The following is a 16,344-nucleotide window of genomic DNA, read 5'->3' as shown; positions in this document are numbered from 1 at the left end:
TCTGGACTAAAACCTAATTATGATAAGTGTACAATATTACGTATTGGATCTTTAAAAAATACAACTTTTACATTACCCTGCAGTTTACCAATACAATGGGTTGATGGTGAAGTAGACATACTTGGTATTCATATCACAAAAGATATAAATAAGCTCTCCACAATGAATTTCAATAGAAAACTTGTAAAAATAGACAAGATCCTGCAACCATGGAGAGGTCTATTTATGGAAAAATTGCCCTGTTTTAACTCCTTAGTCATATCTCAGTTACTTATGGTGCTGCTTACTCCTGCTTATTCGTTTTTCAAATGAAATGAGCAAAAAATATTTTGCTTTATCTGTGACGCTAAACCAGACAAAATAAAGCGTGCCTATCTATCTAATGAATATGAATTGGATGGGTTGAGATTATTAAATATAAAATCACTAAACCTCTCTCTAAGCTTCACTTATTCAAATGTTTTACTTGAACCCTAAATGGTTCTTAAGTAGATTACTAATAAAAGCTCATCCACTGTTTAAAATGGCCTTTTTGCCTTTGTGCAGATTGCCATGTCTCATTTTCGATTAATTGAAAATGATACTTTTTCGAAGTATGTCTCTTTTTCAAACAAGCATTGCAGATCTGGCTACAATTTCAATTTCATCCCCCTGAAAAGAGAACAAATATTACAACAAATATTAAAGTCAAAATAAAACATAGAAAGTAACTTTGAGGGGCAGTGTTTTTACAGCTAATGCCGGTTTGTCTGAGGCTGATGCCGTGCAGGTGTTTGTACACATGCATATACACACACTCTCATTCAAATACACGCATACACGGACACACACATGTAATGGTGCCAGACATGCACTCAAACATATACAGTTGGCATTGCTGTTATGATTTTAGTTGTCCTTGATGTCCTTTGTTTTGTTTTGTTTTTTTGTATTGTATTGTTTGCTTTTTCTTTTTTCTCTTTTATTAATTTTCTTGGTTGAGGGGTTCTTGGGGGTGGGGAATGGAATTAATTGTATGTATTTTTCTTTTTTATTCTTGGGTGGGGACTGTGGGAGTGGTCTCGGATGGTTGAGGGTCAGCTATTGGGGAACTGTGGGGGGGATCTTGGAGGGTTTGGGTTCACGTTTTTTGGCCTGGTGGGAGATCTGTCAACGTGCCCTTCTGCAGGGCATTGACCCTGGATGCTTCTGTGTGTCGCTCTAAATGGGAGTCTGTTGGATGACTGGTGTGGTGTAATTGTTGAGCGGCTTCACTGCAAGTATATTGTATGTTTCGGATATTTAAAAAAAAAACTATATATAACTTGAGTGTCTCCATTGATCCTAGGTCCTGGCAGTTCTGTGCAGATTCAGGACAACTGAGTTTTGGAGAAATATGCATATTCAAAGAGGAGTCCGTAATTTGCTTTCTAATGATCAATATTTTTTTCGTTGAGGAAGTTAATGATTTCTTCACTGCTGAAGTGAAGGCCATCCTCACTTGGGGAATGCTGCTTTTTAGTAAGTTTTGTGACAGTATCAAAAATACATTTTCGATTTGTTTTTATTCTCCTCAATCAGATTGGAAAAGTAAGATGATTGAGCAGCAGTGAGAGCTCTTTGATATTGCACGGTACTGTCTTTCCAAGCTAGTTGGACTTCCGTTCCAGTTTCTGAAAGCTTACTTCAGGGCTCGGGTATTTCCTGTGTACCGGGGAGCAATTTTTTTGTGTCAAATGTGTTTTGCTTTTAGAAGTGCGACTGCAAGGTTAGGTTTAGATCCTTGGTTAGGTGGTTAACAGATTTTTGTATTCCAACGTCCTTGGGTAGGTGGAAGGAGTCTGGAAGGTTGTCCCAAGAATTTATAGCGCAACTTTTGATAAACCTTGGTTAGGGTCTGAGCAGATTATTTGTGGCGATTGCCAACGTAATAATATGGTGGTCCGATAGTCCAGGATTATGAGAAAAAAACATTTAGATCCCCAATATTTCTTCCATGGGACAAAACAAGTTCCAGGGTATGATTGTGGCAATGCGTAGGTCCCGAGACATGTTGGACAAAACCCACTAAGTCGATGTAGAGTAGGTCTGTGGACTACTGTGGAATACTACTATAGAATCACGGAATTTGTGTTGTTTATAAATTGGTTTTTGAAGATGTGTTGTTTTCCAGGGAAGGATGCTCGTCTCTATGTGTTCAGACTGAGCATGCTCAAGAGAGGCCTGGAGGAGAGGCAGCTGGTTCGCACCAAGTGTGACAGCCGAGAAAACAAACTGGAGAAGACCAAAGGTACACACACAAGCAGGCATACGCACGCACGCATGCACACACACACACACATATTTGTTTTACTATCCTTGTGGGGACCAAACAAATGATTCCCATTCAAAATCCTAACCTTAACTCCTAACCCAAACTCCTAAACATAACCCCTAATCCGAATTGAAACCCTAAACTTAACACCTAAGACTAAAATAGCCTTTTTCCTTGTGGAGTACTGGCAAAATGTCCCCACTTGTCCGAATTTTCCTTGTTTTAAAACTAAAAACGCACACACTCAGCGCACGGTCCCGTTCCCAGGCAGTGTCCCAGTTCAGTGAGGTGTAGTAGAGTAGAGCGTCCGGCCACAGCCACAGCACTGATCTGTGGAACAGTCCCTGAGGAGAGGACAACACCCCCCCTACTACACACTGTATGGCCTCTACAATACAACCACAGTACGTGGGTGTGTTTGGGGTGTGGGTTTTGGAGGGGGAGGAAGGGTGAGCATGAGTGTGTGTGTCTCAGAAAAGAGATTAGAGGAATAGAACCTGCTGCATTTCGATATGTAAGGACCAGACCAGATCCAATATGCCACTCAGGTAGGGGAAGCACTTCTTAGACAATGAATGAGAAAGAGACAGAGAGGGAAAACTCTCTCTCTATCTCACCCCTATCCCCCCTTCTGTCTCCCCATCACCCTTCTGTCTCCCCATCACCCTCCCCCTCTCTCCTTCCCTCCCCTACTGCCCCTACCCCAGGGTGTCACCTGTACTCTATCAACACCCACCACGGGTCAGAGTTGAGGATCGTGGCAGCCATCAGAAACAAGCTCCTCCTCATCACCAGGAAACAGCCCCGCCCAGATGGCATGGGCACCGCAACCGACTCGCCCGTGGACCAGTTCCAGTACATACGGGTGGGGTCATTTTTACACACAAGCGGACACACACAACACACGGTTTACACAGAAACACACAGACTACACTTTCCACTATCGTGCACAGTAGGTCTTTACCATAACCATTTTGAATGACTGGATGAGTTCAACGTAACAATCAGTATTTTAGAGTAAACTTTCATCGTGGACCAGCGGGAGTGTGTCACCACAGCTAAACCCAATGAGGAACGGGGCTAGTGGATGAGGAGAGGCGCATAGCCAAAACTACATGCACGCTGACTGTGTGAGACCTGTGGGAGCCCCATGTGGGAGCCCCATCCTCCTGATAAGTCCCCCTCCGTTACAATTTAGTCATTTAGCAGACGCTCTTATCCGGAGTGCCTTGCTCAAGGGCACATCAACACATCTTTCACCTAGTCAGCTCAGGGAGTCAAACTAGCAACTTTTTGGTTAGTGGCGCAACGCTCTTAACCGCTAGGCTACCTGCCGCCCTGTCCTCTAGGAAATCTGTCTGTGTGAAACTCCGGTGGTGATGGCTTTGGTGGATGGTCCTACAGGGGAGAACGACAACATGATCTGCGTGGCCTACAAACACCAGTTTGACCTGATCAACGAGAGCACCGGGGACGCATACAGGCTGCACCACGTAGACGCCAACCGGGTGAGACCTCTGACCATTTACCGCTCATTTATCTTCAGTGTACCTGGTTGGTTAACTGGGAACAGAGCTCAACAATGGAAGAGTTACAGTTTAGGGGGAGACGAGTTGAAGACGGGCCAGTGAATGATAATTGAATAGAATAAATGAATGTATTTTCTTCATAATTGAATCAAATCAATTCAATACTGTGTTCTTCTCTGCCGTGTGCACACAGGTCAACTTTGTGGCAGCCATCGATGTGTACGAGGATGGGGAGGCTGGTCTTTTGTTGTGTTACAATTGTGAGTCTCTATTTATCCCTTATTTTACATCAAAGTATAAATATTTATCTGGGGTCTTTCTACATTCTAATATACAGTAATATTATAATATACACTGACTATACAAAACATTAAGAACACTCTTCATCACATAGACTGACCTGGTGAATCCTGGTGGAAGCTATGATCCATTATTGATGGCAATTGTTAAATACACTTCAATCAATGTAGATGAAGGAGAGGAGACAGGTTAAAGAAGGATTTTTAAGCCTTGAGACTTGTATTGTGTATGTGTGCCATTCAAAGGGTGAATGGACAAGACACAATATTTAAGTGCCTTTGAACAGGGTATGGTATTAGGTGCCAGGCGCACCGGTTTGGGTCAAGAACAGCAATGCCGCTGGGGTTTTCACGCTCAACAGTTTCCCATGTGTATCAAGAATGGTCCTTTCTTGATATGGTGCAACTCAATATTAGGAAGGTGTTCCTAATGTTTGGTATACTCAGTGTCTATTGTCCATTGTCGTCAACCCGCAAATATCTGTTCGTATAAGATTACTTTACAAATACGTAAGATGCGTCCCAAATGACCCAAATTATTGTATCCTATGGGCTCTGGTCAAAAGTAGTGCACTGTAAAGTGAATAGGGTGCCATTTGGGACATGGTTTAACGACTGAAATTAGATGTCTTAGCTCCGTCTCTCTCGCTCTGCTGCACAGATATCTGTTCCTATAAGAAGGTGTGTCCGTTCAACGGCTCCACCCCCATGATCCAGTCCAACGCGTCTGACTTCCACTTCAGCTGGAACCAGATGCCCAATGCCATCGGTGAGTGGTACTGGTAACCATAGCAACCCGCAGTCTCACCCCTCCCCTCCCCGCTCCTGCGGTCAGCCCAGCCTCCGGCCCTGGCCTAAGCCCCGTCGCCATGGTAACATGCAGCGGGTGGCTACTGAGGCTAGGTCGTCGAGTGCGTTTGTCCGTGTCTGTGCTTCTGTGTGTTTGTTCCTGATGACTGATGAAAGCAGAGAATGGCCGACTAAAGAGACATTACTTTTTGATTTAAATAAATATGACATGAACTACAGTTTCTCTTCTACATTTGTACTGTAATGCTGCTTTGACAAACCAATTGTCTCCTTGGGATGAATTAAGAAACTATCATTACCTATTGTCTATTGTCTATTATCTATCACATATCCCAACCATTTATATCAACTTCATTTAGCCAGGTGTCTTTCTTCTGAATGTTGATGCTGTGCTTTTTATCATACTTACTTAATTGTCATGAACTCCGTGTTACCTTTGGTTGTCCGCTCTGCCTGTAACTTGACTTTTTCTTATGCTGCTGTGCGGAGCATATTATGAATGTCAATGCAGATTGGTTGTCCTGTCCATTGTAAAACCATAGCAGGAACTTATTGTTGTTGTGTTGCAGTTTGTTCATCCTTTATCAACCAAATAACAGGAAGTTGCTGTGTTACAGTGTGTGCGTTCCCCTACATCCTGGCTTTTACCACTGACTCCATTGAGATCCGGCTGGTTGTCAACGGTAACCTGGTCTATACAGCTGTGGTGCCAGAGCTGCAGCTGACTGCCTCGAGGGTGAGTCTGATTGACAGGTGGAAGTGTCCAATCATGATCATGATTGTAATGAAAATGTGTACACAATTGTGTATATTTTTTCATGTACACTCAGTGGCTAGTTTATTAGGTAGAACCATCTAGTACCGGGTCAGACACCCTTTTGCTTCCAGAACTGCCTGAATTATTTGGGGCATGGATTATACTAGTCGGAAACGTTCCACAGGAATGTTGGTCAATGCTGACTCGATGGCATCACGCAGTTGCTGCAGATTGGACGGCAGTACACCAGCCTGTACACTCTTTGAAAAAAAGGTGCTAAGTAAAACCATACAGAGTTCTTTGGTTTGCCCCATGGAGGAACCCTTTTTGGTGCTGTGTAGAACACTTTGCAGAGGGTTCTATCTAGGGTTCTTCAAAGTCCCTAATGTATATGGTTCTACCTAGAATCCTCTATGAAGGGTTTTACCTAGAACCCTCTATGAAGGGTTATACCAATAATTATTTTATCATCGACAGGTAGGACCGACCGTTAGCCTTATTAGCCTTTACAATTTTATTATTTATGACAATACATTGCACTGTATGTATTGTCATAAATATGTATTCAGACCCCTTCCCTTTTTCCACATTTGTTACATTATTATTATTCTAAAATTGATCAAATAAATGTTTTTCCTCATCAATCTATAATCAATAACCTATAATGTATTACAAATAAAAAACAGATACCTTATTTACATAAGTATTCAGACCCTTTGCTATGAGACTCGAAATTGAGCTCAGGTTTATCCTGTTTCTATTGATCGTCCTTGAAATGATCCTACAACTTGATTGGAGGCCACTTTTAGTAAATTCAATTGATTTGGTCATGATTTGGAAAGGCACACACCTGTCTATATAAGGTCCCACAGTTGACAGTTCATGTCAGAGCAAAAACCAAGCCATGAAGTTGAAGGAATTGTCCGTAGAGCAATTCCAAGATTGAACTCTTTGGCCTGAATGCCAAGCATCAAATCTGGAGGAAACCTGGCACTATCCCTACGGTGAAGCATGGTGGTGGCAGCATCGTGCTGTGGGGATGTTTTTCAACGGCAGGGACTAGGAGACTAGTGAGGGTTGAGGGAAAGATGAACGGAGCAAAGTACAGAGAGATCCTTGATGAAAACCTGCTCCAAGAGCGCTCAGGACCTCAGACTGGGGCGGAGGTTCACCTTTCAACAGGACATCGACCCTAAGTACAGCCAAGACAACGCAGGAGTGGCTTCGGGACAAGTCTCTGAATGTCCTTGAGTGGCCCAGCCAGAGTCCGAACTGGAACCCGATCGAACATCTCTGCAGAGACCTGAAAATAGCTGTGCAGCAACGCTCCCCATCCAACCTGACAGAGCTCGACAGGATCTGCAGAGAAGAATGGGAGAAGCTCCCCAAATACAGGTGTGCCAAGCTGATAGCGTCATACCCAAGAAGACTCGAGACTGTAATCGCTGCCAAAGGTGCTTCAACAAAGTACTGAGCAAATGGTCTTAATACTTATGTAAATGTGATATTTCAGTTTTTTATTTTTAATACATTCTAAACCTATTTTTGCTTCGTCATTATGGGGTATTGTTTGTAGATTAATGAGGATAAAAAAACATTTTTTTAATCCATTTCAGAATAAGGCTGTAACGTAACATAATGTGGAAAATGTCAAGGGTTCTGAATACTTTTAGGAACCTTTTTTTTCTAAGAGTGTACAGCTGACACCATGCAGGATGGGTCCATGCTGCTTATGCCAAAACTCTGCCATCAGCATGATGCAACAAGAACCGGGATTCATTGGACCAGGTGATGTTTTTCCACTCAATTGTCCAGTGTTGGTGATCCCATGCGTACTGGAGCCCCTTCTTCTTGTTTTTAGCTGATAGGAGTGGAACGGTATGGTCATCTGCTGCAATAGCCAATCCGTGACATGGATCAACAAGTTGTGCGTTCCAAGATGCCATTCTGCACACCACTGTTGTACCGTGCCGTTATTTGTCTGTTTGTGGCCCTCCTGTTAGCTTGCACCATTCTTTCCATTCTCTTTCAACTAGCTTTTTCCGCTTACAGGACTGCCGCCGACTGGATGTTTTTTTGTTTGTCGCGCCATTCTCGGTAAACCCCAGACACTGTCATACTTAAAGCCCGGGAAGGCAGAATTTTCTGAGATACTGAATCCGGCCTGCCTGGCACTGACGATCACATCACGCTCAAAGTTGTTAGCAACCAAACGAACAGTAACTGGATGCCTGTCATCCTGCTTTATATCGCAAGCCACTGCCACGTGACTCACTTTCTGTAGGAGCGATCGATTTTCGTGAATGGGGTGGTGTACCTAATAAACGGTTAGGTGAGTGTATATGCCTGTGTTCGCATTTGTTTCGCGAGCAGGGACAATAAACTGTACAAAAACAATCAAACACACACAACTCTTACACAGTACACAGACTCGAGTGTACCATTTAGCAATATGAAATACAACATCGTTGTGTTAGCAGGTGTTGGTTAGGGAAATAATGCCATCACCTGTCATACTTTCTCTTTATCTCCCTCTCATTTTTCTCAATCTCTATTTCTCTCTATTCATCTTTCCCCATATCCACTTCTTCTGCCCCTCTCCATTTCATTCAATCCCTCCATCTTCCCCCCCATCCCCTGCTCACGCAGTCGGACATCTACTTTGTGTCGTCCGCTCCGGTCAACTCGGCTTCCAACTGCAGCTCCCGGGACACCAGTTCCCAGAGTTCGCCACAGACGCCCACAGGCTACGAAATGCCTGTGTTCCCCTCACCGCTCGGTGACGGTAAGCCTCACATAACAACCAAACATGATATAGAATGACACAAAGTACAATTGGAAATGCACACTTTGTTGACTAAGAGTCTTTGCTATTTATTTGTTATTATTTGGTGGGGGGGGCGTAGTATGATTTATAACACAAGCAACCTTATATAAAAAAAAACTTGCCTGGCCCAAAGAACTAAATCAACCCACACACTGTGAAACCCTTGCAAGGGTAAATTATTTACACTATTTTTTGTTTGTTTCTATGCCGTTGAGAAGTTTAATTGAGGCTGTAGTTGTGAAAATGTTCCTCCAAAGCTTGAGGCAGAATGCCACCTCTGAATCTTTGTTGGAACATTCCCAGTGGAGTGTGATATCTTTCACATACACATACTGTATGAACACACACACACACACACAGTAGGGGAGAACAGCAGTCAATGTGCATGAACCTGTGATCCCACCCACCCAGCCACCAGCAGTCACCTAGTCTCTGTGACTCCAACTAAAACTCACAAGATGAAGACAGGGTTTCCCCTCAAGGACAGAGGGATCTCAATATCACCTTCTCTTTTTTGCTCGCTCGCTCGCTCTCCTCTCTCTCTTTCTCTCTCCCTTCCTCCCGTCTTTCCACTCCTTCTACACTACCCATCCCCCTCCAAGACCCCCATCCACACTTCCACTCTCTTTCCAATGAAGGTACTCCTCCCTCAATCCTTCTAAATGTATATTGCTGTCGTCTGCAATGGAACATATTTATGATGCACTGTGTGTCCAGGAGGGACAGTTTTTAATGATACACAAGGATGTAATTTACTGTGATTACAGAGAGGGGGAGAGAGACAGAGAGGTGACGACAGCTTTGCGTTTATTACAGAATGTATTTTATCTCTAAGGACGAGACGTGCAGTAAACATCAGACATAGACGCTAAATCTAATGACCACTGAGGTCCATAGACTCATAAGTGGGGTGGAAACACACAGTCCTTCAAATGGGTACGAACACACACACACACACATTTATGTTAGTCCGAGTGTGTCATTTCGGGTCACCTCACCTCTATTCCTCAGGGAACTGCAGTAGCTAGTATGCATGTGCACCCTCACACAAACATGCACACTCATACTACAGAGTGCTGATGTATTATTTTGGGCAGAGAGTTTGGCATTGGACCTGTACTGGGCTTTAAGGTGAAGGGTCACATTTGGGGGAGGGGTGGGGTAAGATGAAACCCCACCCCTGGTCCATCCTCTCTTTTTATTGGTCAACTCTAGTCTTGGAACACTGCTACAACCAATCACATCCCTGTGACAGTGATTGTTTCAGCTCTGGAGGTGGTGCGACTACTAAATGTGTGTGTTCTGTCATACCGGTGTTTGAGTGTGTGTGTGTGTTACATAACCTTCTTCTTCATCCCTGGTTCAGATTCCATACGGATCCCGTACGGTACCAAGCTTTCCCTGTACATGTCTAAGGATGCCGAAGGTACTTCAAGTAGTCTTCCCACTACTCCTCGGGTTTGTCCCAAATGGCACCTTTTTCCCTTATAGAGTGCACTTTTTTTCTCCCAAAGCCTTGTGGGCCTTCGTCAAAAGTGGCGTGCGATAAAGGGAAAAGGGTGCCGTTTGGGATGCGTTCCTCCCTCTTCAGTTGTTCTTCATCCCTCCCTCTTCATCTAGCTACACATGCTGCCCTACTAACATGCACGGGGGGGGAAAAAACACAACTTTTCTGATTTATTTATTTTTTTACATATGAAGCGGCACGTTTGATTGACCCTCGGTTGAATGTCAAGTGAACGTTATTTGTCTTCCCCATCCCCCTCGCTCTCTGTCACTCTGAGGAGAGCGATTGTGAGAATGAGTGAGTCAGTTTAAAAGAACAACATTTCATGGAGATGAAGAGAGTATGAGAGGGATGCAGGTTCGGAAAGGTAATGCGTGTGAGAGAGGTGAGAATGAGAGAGGGAGACTGAAGAGAGAGAGGGGACGAATGAAAGAGAGAGAGAGAGTAGAAGACACGTCTGCCGCAGCATGATTTACAGATTGCACTGTCGCCATGGAAACTTTTGTCAAAGCCCCCTCTCCCATCCAGCGTGGTGGGCCAAATAGAGGTGCCACAATCTGGGGGGGTGGAGGGAGTGGAGGGAAGATGGGGGCGCTGACAAAAATACCAAAAATACCGCCTATGCCTGCCGTTTCTGCTCTATGGGTACAGGTGCTTTTTAATTGGTGGAGAATTTACTCAGTTTGAGATCACATTTGTTGACATCAGGTAAACGTGAATAAAGGATGCTGAGACTGTGTTGATTGGACTGTCAAACTACATCTGGTAGTATTCGACCAATCCTGAACCATGTTAAATCATGGAATCATATCCCATTCTGATCGGACGGTTACAAGCATAACAATCCAAATATTCAATACTCTTTTGGTCATTTACTATTGTCAGTACAACATTTGATTGAAATCTGATCTTAGTTTTTTTGATTTTAAGGTTATTTACCCTGGAGCAGAAACAAATGTGGGATATATAGATCCATGTGATTATGGTCGCTTGCTTGTTTTGATATAATTATTTAATATCTATTTAGTTTGTTATTTACATTTCCGTGTGTCTGGTATTGTTCCTGGAGAGAAGTGCCAGTAAAGCGGTGACAGTGAGTCGGTGAACCTGTAATAATAATATAAGTGACCCCGTCTCCCAGAATGGTGCTTTCTTCACTTCTGACCCTGTGACATTTCAGAACGGCAGTCTGTTTGGTGCAGTGCAGCCTCCCATTGATTCAGACAGTCACATAGCTGCCTGTGTGTGCTAGTATTGCCATCCTGTCCTGCTCAAGGGGAACGCTGCATTAGAATATGACCCTTCACTTCCACCTGGTGGTTACATTAGTCATTGCAAAACAATACAGCTGGGTCGTGTTCATTAGGGCTAAACGTAACAAAACATGTTGCAACGGAAATCAAATAACTATAGTTCTTGTTGGCCAAATCCAAGCTGTCCCTCCTGGATTCAGTCCGTAAATTTGGTGCCTAATGAACCCATCCTTGTTGTGTCTCTGACTGGATTACAGCAGACTAGAGAGGCGGAATGCAGTGCTGTTATCAAGATGTTAAGCATTCAATTAATTTGACTTAAACAGTTTAATATATAGCCGGAAATGGCTGTAATTTAGTGGTCCTATTAAATTACAAGAGTGTTGTGCATTCAATTAATTTGACGTCAACAGTTTAATTATTTATTCCAAATTATGAATAAATAATATATAGCCGTAAATGGCTGTAATTTAGTGGTCATATTATATTACAAGAGTGTTGATATGATGATGAAATCATAATGAGATCACACACTGTGCCACTGAGTACAGTGTTATTAATCAGTTTAGATACAGAAGGCTTAATTTTAACATGACATGATCCTGTTTTTCATGTTCATGTATTCTTCCAATGTGTGTGTGTGTGTGCATGTGCGTGGTAAACTAACCAAACTAAGCATGTCTCCAGTTCTTCATTGCCTGAAGTTGCCTGGTGTTTAAATTGTGTCTCTCTCTTACTGCAATACCTCACTCTGTATTTCTCCATCCATCCTCACCCTCCCCGCGCCTCTCGCTTCTTGTCTCCCCCCCCTCTCTGTTCCTCTTATTTGATCACTGCCACCCGTTCTTCCTCGACCCTTCTCTCTATCGCCCCTGTCTTGCTCTCTCCCCCATCCTTTTCTCGTTCTCCATTTCATGACACCCCCCCCCCCCCCCCCCTATCTTACCCATCTCCCAGGTGAGGCACAGTGTAAGCATATTTTCAAGATCCCCCTGAGTAACCTGGTGGGCCGCAGCATCGAGAGGCCCCTCAAGTCGCCACTGGTCAACAAGGTGGTGACGGGCTTGACAGCACAGGTCCCTAGCATGTGTGTGGCCCCCGCGGGGCCCCTCATGCAGGGGGCTTCACACACCCTGTCGCTGTCCCGCATGGAGATCAAAGAGATTGCCAGCCGCACCCGCAAAGAGCTGCTAGGTGAGTGAGACACCAAGACTGGAATGTACATACACACCCCTGACTACACACACACACACACACACCTGACAGGGCGTTCAGAAAGTTTAGTGGACTGAATAATATGAGTCTTTCCCATCAGTGTTCATGGTCATTTAGCTATTTGATCAACTTTTTTATCTAATACACCTACAGGTGACAATGAGATATACAGTTTACACTGAGTGTACAAAACATTAAGGACACCTTCCTAATATTGAGTTTCACCCCCCCCCCCCTTCCCCATTTGCCCACAGAACAGCCTCAATTAGTCAGCGCATGGACTCTACAAGGTGCTGGAAGCATTCCACAGGGATGCTGGCCCATGTTGACTCCAATGCTTCCCACAGTTGTGTCAAGTTGGCTGTATGTCTTTTAGGTGGTGGAACATTCTTGATACACACGGGAAACTGTCGAGCGGTGCACCTGCTACCATACCCTGCTCAAAGGCACTTAAATATTCTGTCTTGCCCCATTCACCCTCTGAATTGCACACATACACAATCCATGTCTCAATTGTCTCAAGGCTTTAAATTCCTTATTTAACCTGTCTCCTCCCCTTCATCTACAGTGATTGGAAGTGGATTTAACAGGTGACATCAATAAGTAATCAAATCAAAGTTTATTTGTCACGTGCACCGAATTCAACAGGTGTACAACCTTACAGTGAAATGCTTACTTACAGGCCCTAACCAACAGTGCAATTTTGAAGTAAAACATAGGTATTAGGTGAACAATAGATGATAAGTTAGGAAATTGAAAACAACAGTAAAAAGACAGTGAATAATAACAGTAGCGAGGCTATATACAGGCACCGGTTAGTCGGGCTAATTGAGGTAGTATGTACATGTAGGGTTGGTTAAAGTGACTATGAATATATGATAAACAGAGAGTAGCAGTAGCGTAAAAGAGGGGTGGGCGAGTGGTGGGTGGCGGGACATAATGCAGATAGTCCAGCTAGCCAATGTGCGGGGGCACCGGTTAGTCGTGCTAATTGAGGTAGTATGTACATGAATGTATAATTAAAGTGACTACGCATATATGATAAACAGAGAGTAGCAGCAGCGTAAAAGAGGGGTTTGAGGGTGACAGTGCAAATCGTCTGGGTAGCCATTTGATTACCTGTTCCAAGACTTGGTGCTCCGGTATCGCTTGCCATGCGGTAGTAGAGAGAACAGTCTATGACTGGGGTGGGTGGAGTCTTTGACAATTTTTTGGGCCTTCCTCTGACACGGCCTGGTGTACATTTACATTTACATTTAAGTCATTTAGCAGACGCTCTTATCCAGAGCGACTTACAAATTGGTGCATTCACCTTATGACATCCAGTGGAACAGCCACTTTACAACAGTGCATCTAAATCTTTTAAGGGGGGGGGGGGGGGTCAGAAGGATTACTTTATCCTATCCTAGGTATTCCTTAAAGAGGTGGGGTTTCAGGTGTCTCCGGAAGGTGGTGATTGACTCCGCTGTCCTGGCGTCGTGAGGGAGTTTGTTCCACCATTGGGGGGCCAGAGCAGCGAACAGTTTTGACTGGGCTGAGCGGGAACTGTACTTCCTCAGTGGTAGGGAGGCGAGCAGGCCAGAGGTGGATGAACGCAGTGCCCTTGTTTGGGTGTAGGGCCTGATCAGAGCCTGGAGGTACTGAGGTGCCGTTCCCCTCACAGCTCCGTAGGCAAGCACCATGGTCTTGTAGCGGATGCGAGCTTCAACTGGAAGCCAGTGGAGAGAGCGGAGGAGCGGGGTGACGTGAGAGAACTTGGGAAGGTTGAACACCAGACGGGCTGCGGCGTTCTGGATGAGTTGTAGGGGTTTAATGGCACAGGCAGGGAGCCCAGCCAACAGGGAGTTGCAGTAATCCAGACGGGAGATGACAAGTGCCTGGATTAGGACCTGCGCCGCTTCCTGTGTGAGGCAGGGTCGTACTCTGCGGATGTTGTAGAGCATGAACCTACAGGAACGGGCCACCGCCTTGATGTTAGTTGAGAACGACAGGGTGTTGTCCAGGATCACGCCAAGGTTCTTAGCGCTCTGGGAGGAGGACACAATGGAGTTGTCAACCGTGATGGCGAGATCATGGAACGGGCAGTCCTTCCCCGGGAGGAAGAGCAGCTCCGTCTTGCCGAGGTTCAGCTTGAGGTGGTGATCCGTCATCCACACTGATATGTCTGCCAGACATGCAGAGATGCGATTCGCCACCTGGTCATCAGAAGGGGGAAAGGAGAAGATTAATTGTGTGTCGTCTGCATAGCAATGATAGGAGAGACCATGTGAGGTTATGACAGAGCCAAGTGACTTGGTGTATAGCGAGAATAGGAGAGGGCCTAGAACAGAGCCCTGGGGGACACCAGTGGTGAGAGCACGTGGTGAGGAGACAGATTCTCGCCACGCCACCTGGTAGGAGCGACCTGTCAGGTAGGACACAATCCAAGCGTGGGCCGCGCCGGAGATGCCCAACTCGGAGAGGGTGGAGAGGAGGATCTGATGGTTCACAGTATCGAAGGCAGCCGATAGGTCTAGAAGGATGAGAGCAGAGGAGAGAGAGTTAGCTTTAGCAGTGCGGAGCGCCTCCGTGATACAGAGAAGAGCAGTCTCAGTTGAATGACTAGTCTTGAAACCTGACTGATTTGGATCAAGAAGGTCATTCTGAGAGAGATAGCAGGAGAGTTGGCCAAGGACGGCACGTTCAAGAGTTTTGGAGAGAAAAGAAAGAAGGGATACTGGTCTGTAGTTGTTGACATCGGAGGGATCGAGTGTAGGTTTTTTCAGAAGGGGTGCAACTCTCGCTCTCTTGAAGACGGAAGGGACGTAGCCAGCGGTCAGGGATGAGTTGATGAGCGAGGTGAGGTAAGGGAGAAGGTCTCCGGAAATGGTCTGGAGAAGAGAGGAGGGGATACGGTCAAGCGGGCAGGTTGTTGGGCGGCCGGCCGTCACAAGACGCGAGATTTCATCTGGAGAGAGAGGGGAGAAAGAGGTCAGAGCACAGGGTAGGGCAGTGTGAGCAGAACCAGCGGTGTCGTTTGACTTAGCAAACGAGGATCGGATGTCGTCGACCTTCTTTTCAAAATGGTTGACGAAGTCATCTGCAGAGAGGGAGGAGGGGGGGGGGAGGGGGAGGAGGATTCAGGAGGGAGGAGAAGGTGGCAAAGAGCTTCCTAGGGTTAGAGGCAGATGCTTGGAATTTAGAGTGGTAGAAAGTGGCTTTAGCAGCAGAGACAGAAGAGGAAAATGTAGAGAGGAGGGAGTGAAAGGATGCCAGGTCCGCAGGGAGGCGAGTTTTCCTCCATTTCCGCTCGGCTGCCCGGAGCCCTGTGTAGAGGTCCTGGATGGCAGGCAGCTTAGCCCCAGTGATGTACTGGGCCGTACGCACTTCCCTCTGTAGTGCCTTGCGGTCGGAGGTCGAGCAGTTGCCATACCAGGCAGTGTTGCAACCGGTCAGGATGCTCTCGATGGTGCAGCTGTAGAACCTTTTTGAGGATCTGAGGACCCATGCCGATTCTTTTTAGTTTCCTGAGGGGGAATAGGCTTTGTCGTGCCCTCTTTACGACTGTCTTGGTGTGTTTGGACCATTCTAGTTTGTTGGTGATGTGGACACCAAGGAACTTGAAGCTCTCAACCTGCTCTACTACAGCCCTGTCGATGAGAATGGGGGTGTGCTCGCTCCTCCTTTTCCTGTAGTCCACAATCTTTTTCTAAGTCTTGTTTACATTGAGGGATAGGTTGGTTATTAGGGCACCACCTGGCCAGGTCTCTGACCTCCTCCCTATAGGCTGTCTCGTCGTTGTGGGTGATCAGGCCTACCACTGTTGTGTCGTCTTGCAAACTGAATGATGTTGTTGGAGTCGTAACTGGCCACGC

The 16,344-nt window shown here is 45.4% G+C and overlaps 1 protein-coding gene across 8 annotated transcripts in view; it reads left to right on the top strand.

The window, feature by feature from the left end:
- The window catches only part of LOC139551721 (GTPase-activating Rap/Ran-GAP domain-like protein 3), a 179,309-nt gene that overhangs the window by 156,254 nt on the left and 6,711 nt on the right, over positions 1 to 16,344 (top strand). For 6 of the 8 annotated variants that reach the window (XM_071362997.1, XM_071362996.1, XM_071362998.1 and 3 more), the window contains 9 exons: positions 2,153 to 2,269; positions 3,001 to 3,158; positions 3,643 to 3,801; positions 4,016 to 4,082; positions 4,783 to 4,890; positions 5,549 to 5,667; positions 8,338 to 8,473; positions 9,882 to 9,941; positions 12,233 to 12,469. In XM_071362997.1, the coding sequence (XP_071219098.1) occupies positions 2,153 to 2,269; positions 3,001 to 3,158; positions 3,643 to 3,801; positions 4,016 to 4,082; positions 4,783 to 4,890; positions 5,549 to 5,667; positions 8,338 to 8,473; positions 9,882 to 9,941; positions 12,233 to 12,469 (1,161 nt within the window). The remainder of the gene's footprint in view (positions 1 to 2,152; positions 2,270 to 3,000; positions 3,159 to 3,642; positions 3,802 to 4,015; positions 4,083 to 4,782; positions 4,891 to 5,548; positions 5,668 to 8,337; positions 8,474 to 9,881; positions 9,942 to 12,232; positions 12,470 to 16,344) is intronic. The other 2 variants (XM_071363003.1, XM_071362999.1) reach the window with 1 other exon arrangement.

The sequence above is a fragment of the Salvelinus alpinus genome, chromosome 24, assembly GCF_045679555.1.
Source record: "Salvelinus alpinus chromosome 24, SLU_Salpinus.1, whole genome shotgun sequence".
NCBI classification, from domain to species: Eukaryota; Metazoa; Chordata; class Actinopteri; order Salmoniformes; family Salmonidae; genus Salvelinus; species Salvelinus alpinus.
The sequence above is the reverse complement of the archived record's forward strand: the minus strand, read 5'-3'. Positions and strand labels throughout refer to the sequence as shown.